General features: G+C 48.9%; 1 protein-coding gene and 1 pseudogene across 1 annotated transcript; one reads left to right on the top strand and one right to left on the bottom strand.

Annotated features, from left to right (window-relative positions):
* The first annotated feature begins 1541 nt into the window (after positions 1–1541).
* Positions 1542–2420, top strand: LOC147980491 (uncharacterized). The gene is made up of 2 exons (XM_087516897.1): positions 1542–1902; positions 1990–2420. Exons 1-2 carry the CDS (start codon positions 1542–1544, stop codon positions 2418–2420), a joined length of 792 nt encoding a protein of 263 aa, XP_087373023.1.
* Positions 2421–9415: 6995 nt separating this feature from the next.
* On the bottom strand, positions 9416–10136 carry LOC147980490 (uncharacterized; annotated as a pseudogene).
* Between the last annotated feature and the right edge of the window lie 410 nt (positions 10137–10546).

Below are 10546 nucleotides of genomic sequence, written 5' to 3'. Positions count from 1 at the left end.
CGGGAGCAATTCAAGGCGAACAAGGAGAAAAAAAAATCAAGAACAACAAAAGCCAATGTAGTACTAGTACATGGTAGGAGCCAATCATTGGACGTACCAAATACCACTTATTACAGTTTGAGGGGGCATTTGTGCAATTGCGAACTGAGGGGCGGGGGGGGGGGGGGGGGGGGTGAAATTACAAATTTGAGATCGAGAGGGAGGATATTTCCACGAAATCGCAAGTCGCTCCGCCATCAGCAAAGAACCACCTTTCTCCTGGAAGGAGCCTTCAGGTGGCGGCGCCCCTTGATCAGGCCTTCCGCCGTCCACCGGCTCCCTGTCCAATGTCCGCAGGCGTTGCTCGGCAATGCAGAGGGAGGTTCACGGGCAGAAAGATGCCTCCTTCCTTTCGCCAGCGTCCGGTGGTTCACCGGCACTACCCACCATTTGCTACGCTTATCCGAGCGCCGGCGACATGCTATCCTCCTCCACCAATCTTTCATGCCTGCGTCGGACGCCGGTCTGTCGTCTCCGTCGCCGCTGAGCCCGTCCACAGGTGCCATGCTGCGCGCCTGCTTCCCGCCGGCGTGCCCCGCGCGCAGCCGCGTGGGAACCGCCCAGCTCAGTCCGTCGGCGGGATCCTGCTTCCCGCCGTCACCGCAGGCGAAACCTGCAGGCAGCAGCATGGGGACAGGCAACTGCCTTCGGCCACCGTACGCTCCATGGTGTCGGTCAAGAGGACCGCCACCGCAACCGCACATCGGCGTCATGCTGCCTCCACGGGACGCCGTCACATGGCGCGCGGGGCTGAGATCAACACCAACTACCAGTCTGATGTCATTGGGAGGTTCGTTCTCAAGAGGCTTCAAAACAAGTGCTCTGGATACCGTTGAATTCGATACACTGGAACCTTATGTTCCTCCCAGCTCTGTGCAGTCACACAAGCTACAATTATATGCAAAATTAGAAGAGTTTCCAATAGATGAAGTGCAACCTACTCATATCCGTAGTGCTGTAGCAGTTGCTGTTGGCATAGTGAAGGTTCAGTTCGATTTGAATCGCCTGCAGAGCTTATACCATGAACATGTCAGGCATATCTTGGTGGCCAATGGTATACATGTGGATGGCTCATTAGATGACATGTATTTGAGCTCACTAGATATAGGATTATCAGCTGTTTGGAAGGAAGAAATCTCTGAAAAGAAAGGGCCACTTAACCTATCGAGTCTTGACGTCATGCGAACTTTGGTCGGACTAAAAGATCATATATGGAGTCACTTACTGGACTATCTTAGAGACACTAAGATAATTGTCATTGAGAAATGGGATTTGCCACTTTCAACAGTGGAGTCGATGATATTCAATCTAGGTTGGAAGCTGCCGTTAGATACTATATCACTCTACAGGGGGCAGACTGATGCATCGTTCAAGTTCAGCACCAAACTGGCATCTCTATGCTCAATCGTTTGGAATGATAGTAATCAAGTCACCGACTGCTTAATCTGTCATAAACTCATAATATCGTATGCAAGGATAACATTTAGGCTGAGCTGTTATCAATGTTCATGCTGATGCGCCGGGCTGTGGATTTAAAAATTAATGACTTGCTGATATATACAGACTGCAGCCATTGTGATCGAGTTGTGAGGGAAGTGGAAATAGTGCAGCCCAAGGATAAGCACGCAGAATTGTCCGTGGTGGTGCTTGGCTTGAAGGCGAAGTTCGATAATGTCTTTTGTCAGTTAGAACCAAGGGAGAAGCTGCTGTTCCCTGATTCTCTCATCAGTCTCTGGAGGAACTCATCCTCACCACATGCAAATATATTTGAAGGTTTATTGGGCATATGGTCACCCCATTTGCTGGGACTGCCGGTTTTCCGGATCCATCAAACAAGAAAAGCTGCTAATGCTTTCATTGGTATGCATTTTTCTCTATCTTACAACATCTTTAAACTACTCTGCTGGTTCATATGGATGAGTTCTAAACTGTTTCTTTTGTCATATAGCTAAAAAAATGCTGGAGGAAGTCTGGGAAACCTTGTTCTGCACCATGCATATAAAGTCAATGTGAAGGAAGAATCAAGAAAAATGGATGCTGTGCGAAATGTAGTTATGGCGATGCGCCCCAAAAGCATAGAGGTGTTGGTGAGAACTGAAAATGAAGCCCAAGCAGTGGGAGAGGAGTTGAGCAAGCTGTTCAAACAAATGTTTGTTAAATATGAGAAGCGCGCAGTTGGTGAAGGCTATGAGGTAGCAGCAAGGAAGGGCATTGTCATCTCTGGTAGAGAGAGGAAACTGAGAATTATCTATCACTCATCAATGGAGGATGTGACCACAATCAAGGCGGCTAATACACTAAGTGTGAAGCTCTTGAGTTTGGAGGAGGATGATGAGAACATTACAGCACTACGGCCGGAGTGTTTCCTTTTCTTCAATTGAAAACCCAACCAATGTCTTGATATGTAAGTGTATATTGAGATTGCGATCAATTTTATAGCAAGCTTCGTTTATAGGTAACTGACATAGTTACATCGTACTGCAGCCAGAACATCTAGGAATTCCCAGTGAAATGACGATAATTTGCAATGAGGCATCAAGTGTATGGAGGACTTCAATCTGCAGGAGCTTGATCACAATTTCTATCTTTGTGCCAAGTGCATCTATCTGCAGGAGATTGATCACAATTTGTCAAGTCACAATTATGCATTACATCCTTGGTGAACTCAAGTTCAAATTTAGATGTCTCTTAATCTATCAATTCTGTGATGTTCGGTATATTTTGAAATTGGACATGTAGACACCTTAATGTTTGATTCGTGATATTAGTGTTTGTCCATTATGTCATGTTGAACGTTATTGTATATCTTTTACCATATGTTCTACTAACCTTTGATGTTGGTTCATGGCCTCTTAAGCAATTTCAGTTCCGTTGTGTCATTGACATGCATGTGAGAACACAGTTTTGAACGATTTTTGTTGCCACGGTTTTAGAAAGATTTTTGTTGTCCTTGCAGCTATTTTGCTCCTCGCAGGTCAAAGGCATTTCCGCAACCTCAATGAATTGGATATGATCAAGGTTATTAGGATAATTCTCAAATTTGGTGAAGCTGTTGACACAACTCATTCAAAGGTACCACATAATTTTGTAATGCGAAAATAAGCCATATGATCGTCTACTCTGGAAGTCGAGTCAAAAAGGTCTTATTTTGCTGCATGCTAAGTATGTTTTTTAATGAATTTGGTAGTTGTATATTTTCATTTCTTTCTGCTGTTTACATGTTGAAACTGAGGATAAAAGGTCTTCAAATCCATTTGATGTCGATTTTTATTAGCATACTGAAGTTAATCATGTGGCTGTAACGGCATTCAAATCTTTTACTACAGGGGTATTGTATCATTGCATATTTTAGTGTGGCATGTACAAATTCATGAGTTCTATAATGGCTAGAGCTAAAACACTATTGTTTTGTTTTTTTGAAAGAGAACTGATGTTGTGCAATTGATCTGTCTGATTGGTGTGGTCAAATTCTGTGGGTAACGCACACACCTGCTTTTTTTATTCCCTTTTTTTGGAGTCTCAGTCAATCAGAACAGCCAAGGATAAATTCAGTCTGGGGGTGTTTAAAAACTTTGGTTTGTAGTTTGCACTGTCTGCAGCAGCTTTTAAGTATCTGGTTGTTGCAGACCAAATGGAAATGACCTCTCTTCAAAGAACTTAAACCAGGTCACTGTTTTTTATTTATGGTTTTTGACATAGGCACATCACCCATAGCAGGCTTTTACGTACACCTGGGCAGGACAATAACCTGTTTTAAACCTAGAAAAAGGGCTGTGTGCATGTTTGATCATTTACATTGACTGTCCTGAAGTTGTTGAAGCGCGCATGATAACCAAGCAGGTGGGTGTAATAGTTAACTGGTCGATTTATTTTAACATAATAGCTAATTTTCATTCGTTGAAAGATTTCAGTCAACTATTTTGATTTTGGAGATAGTCGTACCATAAGGGTATAGGATTGAACTAAGCGGAAATGGATTTTTGACTGTGCAGGTGCCCAGAACAAGCAACCGTTCTCATGTTATCTGGTTTTGTTTTGCCCACCGCAATGAATGAGCTCTGGATCAGTGTTATTTGTGTAAGAAGTATCTTCGGAGGCAGGACATAGGCGATGTGCCATATTTAGCTTCAACATTGACTCTATTTCCTGATTAACCAAGCCAAGCTCTTACCGGTAGCCTGATCAGATGACTGCGATCGATTTGTAGTTCTGCCACTAATGTTTGGTTCTTCCCAGTAAACAAAGTCAGGCAAACTGTAACCAAACATATCAAATGTCTGAATGCACCCAAATGTACCAATCGCATATCAGGTACCTTCTCCAACTGCTAATAACTCTTCTGATCTGAAATGCAAAATCTATGCAAACTAAAATTTGTTCTTCCCCGAGCATGTCAGGGATGATCCATTTGTTTGTTCTGAGGAGGAGTTGCAGTCGATGGATCCTGCTGAAGTAGATGAACATAAGCGAGTTACTCTGTCGCGTTTTCAATAACAAAATGCAAATCCCGATGTTTGGTTTTAGATGATACAATGTTTGATTCATTTGCCAGTGTCCGAGTTTCAACAAGTGTCCAACCAAACATCAGGGGATGATGGATTTACAGGGAGGTAAGCAAAATCCGCCTTACCATCTTTAGATTTTGTAAAGTATGTTTCACAATCTGTTATAGTATATGCTGTTTTCCCAACCAATCAGTTTGGATGTCTATGGACCATTGTGAGGATGTTTCCAAAAAAAAGTATGTTTTAGAAAGCCAGCTCCCGTTTGAGGATGGCAAAATGTTTGATTATGAATTCAAGGGACCATGCTTCGGTGCCTTAAGGCACCTACCTTAAGGCTAGCCATTCCGATTAGGATGACACAGAACCAGTGATTCAGTAGTCAATGGAGTCATATTTTCAAGACATATTCTTTGCTGTACAGGATGACACAGAACCAGTGATTCCCTATTTTAAGACATATATAATTTTTCTATAATATAAATGCTTTGCTCTTTGCTTTACCAAATCCACATATTCTAGTAACCATCATGACAATGTACTTTGCTGGTATTTTCTTTTAATTCTGAAATGAATATCTAGCAATAATACGTCACCCTGTCAATACATTATAATTTTGAAACATGTCAGTTCAGCCCTTGAACTGAAAAAACAGTCTGCTTTATATACAATCTGTGAACATGCATGCAGTATTAGTTCTTGACAAGAGAACATGATAAGAGTGTGTCTTTATTTATTCAAACAGATAATCGTTTTCAGCAGAGCAAATTACCTTGATGGTGAAGGGATAAATGAGATTTTGATTTGCGAACATTTGAAGAGCACTGCCGCAAGGTAAACAACAACCTTTTCATGCTTTATTTGTGGCGGGGAAAAGTTGGTGAGAGCATAGTTCCTTCACTGATAATTCACTTTTTTGTTGTATTTTCACTAGAAATTACTCCCTCCGTTTTTAACTATTTGTCTTTCCAGAGATTTCAAATGGACTAGCATATACGGATGTATATAGACATATTTTAAAGTGTAGATTCACTCATTTTGCTTTGTATGTAGTCACTTGTTGAAATCTCTAGAAAAACAAATATTTAGGAACGGAGGGAGTAGTATACAAAAAGAGAAGCTAAAGCTTAAACTATATCTAGCCAAATATACACACAAGAGCTAGGTGCACAAAGTTTATCTAAAGGCCGCTACCCAAGCAGACAGGCCTGCACAAGCCTTTCTATTAGCTCTATGTACCAAAAGATTGGTCTCCTCTTTGAATTTCTGCCTGCATCTGTATAGATTTGGCCTGATGCCTTTGAAGATGATCAACTCGTTGAATTCTACAGGTACAAAATCCCACGAGGTGGCCGAAAGAATTCCAGAGTGACCAATGGAATTTCTCGCCGATGCTCTCACAGCTCAGCATGGGTGGCGTTTGGTTGCAGGAGATTGGTCTCGTACACGTTTAAGTCAGGCAGAGGTGCTGGCTGTTTCTTTTGATTTACATTAACTTGTATGATAATCCGGATCCGGTGTACTACGTTTTTGGTTGTCGGGCGATACTACTGGCACTCGGTGCAGTCGCCATATCCTCCGCTCGACTCGGGAGCTCCTCAACTCGCTCACGTGAGTGCACACGAGACATCAGACGCTGGCCGCTCCTCAACTCGCGTCCCGTGAGTACACACCAATCATCCATGGAGATGTATGGGCACGTTCCCAAATCCGAGGCTTCATCCTAGCTAGGCATGCAGCAAACATCTTGGGCACAGCACTCCAATGAAACCACGCGTAGAGGGAATCTGAACCATAACACCACATGCGACATTTATATTTAGAACAAAATAAATAAATATTGTTATCCAGCAGAGAACAATAATCTATCTGAAAACTCACCTTAAGCCCTTTCTTTTTGCGGGGCAAATAGGAGTTTTATTCCATAATGATAGGGTTACAGTTCAGTTTTAAGGAGTCCAGAAGAGGCAGACAGCAGCTCAAACCTTGGCGTTCGTTGTCGCTGGCACAAGCTCTAGGCAGGGAACAGCGCCCGTCATGGCAGCAGCTGCGATGGGTGGAGGCCGGCGATGTGCAGCAGTTGAAGATTCAAGGGTAGCACGTACGTCGGTGGGTGGGTGGGGCCAAGTTCGGCGATTGCGCGGCGTTACAGAGGGGAAGGGTTCGAGCGAGCCGCCGTCGTTCGGGAATCGGGACAAATCGAGCCGCCGATGTCTCTCGTTGTGCTTTACTGAGACAAGATACTGAGCCTTCGTGGACTAATACTTTGCTGGACCCCGAGCCAGATCTCATAACTGTACCTACAGCCCCGGGTTGGCTAAAAAAAACCCTACAGCCCCGGGGCAGAAGGGCTATTCTGTTGTCGATCTCGGTGCTAGTACTATAGTTTTTCTTCTTCTTTGAAACGGAACGGTGCTGGTATAGTGGTATCTCGTCTTCCTCGGCGATCGTTCATCGGCCATGCCACTTCTTCCTCGTCAGATCAACTCGGTAAAGCCCTTCTGCCCTGGATGTCCTCGTAGACGGCGCAACTTTTGACGACTCGGAGCTTGACGTCGACTACTTGTGTGGGCGGAAGACGTGGTCGCTCTCTCACACGGAGAAAAGCTCGCATAGCCGTGAAGTCGCCGGCGTTGTGGCAGTGGTGGCGACGATGACAACGACTCCAACCGCGAGCCGGAATGTCTATGGCGCTTTTGGAGGCTGAACTGCAACCACGCCGGCCGGCCCTTGCTCAGACCGGCTCTCACCCTGCTATGCCTCCTCCCTCGCCACCGCCCACCAGCACAGCCTACGCAAAGCAAGACTCAACTTCCTCCAGCCTCTCATGGGCGGCCCGCTGCTGCCTCCTGCCGCAGCGCCCGTCGAGGTGCCTGAGCTGTCCGACGATAGCGAGGGCAGTGATGACGACGACCACGACACCTTCTCTCTCGCCCACGGTGACGGTGGAGATCTCCAACTCCTCCTCGCTGGCCCTCGACAGCGGCGAGAGCTCTCAGCCTTCTGGTAATTACGTATACGTATCTAGATCCCCAACCAACCTCTTCTCCGTCGACTGAACTGGCCGGCCTTAACAATTTCTGTTCCTACTTGCACATCCACTTGCACCGTGCATAGCTCGGATCCAGGATGCAAGTGGGATCGTCCGCGGGTTGCCTAATTATGTGGGCTTCCGCGGCTGCTCCACAAATTAAACACCGACGAAGAATAAGCGGTGCCCGCATATGCCCACATAATGCAACTTAAGCTGCTGAACGCCTACGCGCTAGTGCAGTGCAGGGCGCCAGCAGCGGCAACGCTCGATCCTTGCGATCTTGGGCGCTCGTAGCTCTCTGCCAAGCGGAGAGCAAAAAGGGCGATGTGGGTCGGCAAGCGTATACGTACATTACATACGAGCGGCGGCATCAGACCAAGAACATGTGCTCACCGTCCAAAACGCGTTCATCGTGCTCCAGAGCGCGCGCACCGTGTTCCTGGGCCTGGGACTATAGGGACACCATCCTAATGTCGTACTAGTCCCTGTCGCGGTAGGCCGCGGGCCGCCAGGTCGGCATGGTAATGGTAGACAGGCACCGCCAGCGAGATCGGCTTGGCGCAGGGCGCGAACACGAAGCACATGATGTCCACCAGCTTCTGCATGAGCGTGCTCCTTGGCCATGATCACTGTGGTCGTCAGCGAGTAGTTGTCCTCGCAGATACCATTCTTCATGGGCACTAGCTTAGGGACATGGTTGATGGGTGGAGGTTGGCCTGCGGATGACGAATTGGAGTAACTCACGGCCATCGGTGTGCTCTCGCGATCGAACAACTAGCGGCGCCTCTGGCAAAGCTCTCCTCTATGGGCGTGCGAGGGTAGGAATTAGAGGAGCAGCGGCATAGCAGGAGGACGCTTGAAGGCGGAGCTAGCGGGGCTTCTCCGGCTGCCGCTCGCCTCGGACTCACCCTCGCCCTAATCCCTCCTCGATCATGGCGTGGTCGTGTGTCCACCTGCAGCGTGACCTCGTTGCATCGTGGCCTGATTCAACGACGAAGAGAGGAAACGGGGAATAATATGTGGGCTCGATGCATCGCCCACGGGTTAGCCCACTTATCCCACTTCCTAAAACGCAAGTTACGTGGGTGTCCACGAACATCAGTTATGTGGGTTTTTAAGTGGGCACCGTGGACAGCCCACGTCCACTTGCAGCCTGAGCTCGGATGGTCACGAGGCCACGCTGATTGTCTCAAAAAAAAAAAAACGAGGCCACGCTGCGCCGCCTGCAAGGTGCTGACAAGAGAGCTACTTACGTTGTCAAGCTCCGCCGCAGCTGTCGCCTTGCCGACAAGGAAGGAGGGCAGTTTGTGGACATGGCCACCAAGCCCATACGCGCGCGCCAAGGCACGCCGCTTCGACCACCAGCACGCCACGGCTGACCTTGTCGATGCTCTCGACGTCTCCGGCCTCACTAGCGTCCCGGAGGAACCAGTGCATGACAGATGACGCCGCAACTCTTGCTTGGATCGCCAAGCTCTGTGGCGCTGAGCCAAAAGAGGTTGACGAGGTGTCTCCCCCAGCGCCGTGCGATCGACGCTAGACTCTCATGGATGACGGCTCCTCGCCACAACCGCCTTTTGTCCCTCCCTGTTATGGCCGCACTGCCCTTAGAGCATCTCCAACAGAACAGAAGATGTGAAAATCTACATCTTTACATCTTTAAAAAAGAGGCAGCTCCAACAAAACAGAAAATGTCTATTGGAGATGTAAAACAACAAGTCTAATATAAAATGCAAATGAAGATGTAAAACTGAAAAAATTCCCCCAACCAGCAAGAGCCCCCCGCGTCGCCCCTCCTTTGGCGACTCGGGGGACCCCTCGTCGCGCCCACATCCCGCCCCTATCCCGTCTCGCTGCCACTCGAGGGGGCGAAGGTGGCGGCGGGGCACATCTGCTGCTCCTCGCGGCCGTCTCGTTGTCAGAGGAGGACAACGGGCCGTGCTGGATCTGGCCGCTCGGAGGCGGGCGGCGGCTTCCCCTCTGGCGCGGAGGGGGCGGCTCGGGGCGTCGGCCGTGGCGCGAGGTGGAGCTCGGGCGGGCTGTGCGGGTGGCCTGTATCTGCGTGGCGACGGTGCATGCCCGATCTGGGCCAGCGCGTGCGGGTGATGGCACAGCTCGTTGGCCGGCGCCCGTGCCTAGGCGCGGCACCTTCCGGCTGCTCCCGCATCGCCTCTTTTCTCGCAAGGTGGTCGTGAGTGCTCCTGGCTCTATGTGGTTGATGTCCGGGCAACTAGATCTGAATCGTGCGGGTCTCCGGCCGACGAGGGTGGTGGTTGGGGGACCGCGGTTGTTCCGACTAGTGGTGGCGGTGGTGTAGTGTTTTGGCCCTATGGCAGAGAAGGATGGTGGTCCTTCTGGAGGTGGTGGGGGGTGGTGGCGATACTGCTGCAGCCGGTCTTGATCTCACTGCTTTCTGTTGGCGTGGCGGGCGCTTCGGTTTTGGTCTCCGACGGGTGTGCGGTGGCGCGCGTGGGGCATGTCGGCACACCTGATATATGGCTGCAGCCCGGACCATGGTGGTTCCTGGCCTCGGGCAGTGCTCCTCTGCTGCTTGCCGGCATGGTGCTCAGCAGGGCATGGTGGCCTGCGCTCGGGCGGCCGTTGATGGATCTGGTGCCTAGTGCTGAAGTTCGGTTGTTGGTCGTGTCCGCATGGTGCGGTTGGCTCCGGTGGCTTGTCATGCTTCTTTGTCTTTTGAAGGGTTTGATGGTGGTGGTGGTCGGCTATCGTCTTATTGTAGGGATGTGCTCAAACTCCGGGTGAGAACCCTGCATCGATTATGTCGATGCCGGCGGCAACGATGTCTATGGACGTCATTTTCCTTGCAGGAGGTGCCGTTGTGGAGCTCTAACACCTACAATACTTTGCTTTGTGGTCTCTGGGTGAAAACCTAAGATTGGGCTTGCCGGATCGGATGGCGGTGTTGTGTCCTCGACAACACTATCTCCTTCGATGCGTCATTTTGGAGACC

The sequence above is a fragment of the Triticum urartu genome, chromosome 3A (genome assembly GCF_056163025.1).
Source record: "Triticum urartu cultivar PI428250 chromosome 3A, HENAU_Tu73, whole genome shotgun sequence".
NCBI classification, from domain to species: Eukaryota; Viridiplantae; Streptophyta; class Magnoliopsida; order Poales; family Poaceae; genus Triticum; species Triticum urartu.
This window is presented reverse-complemented; position numbering and strand designations above follow the sequence as displayed.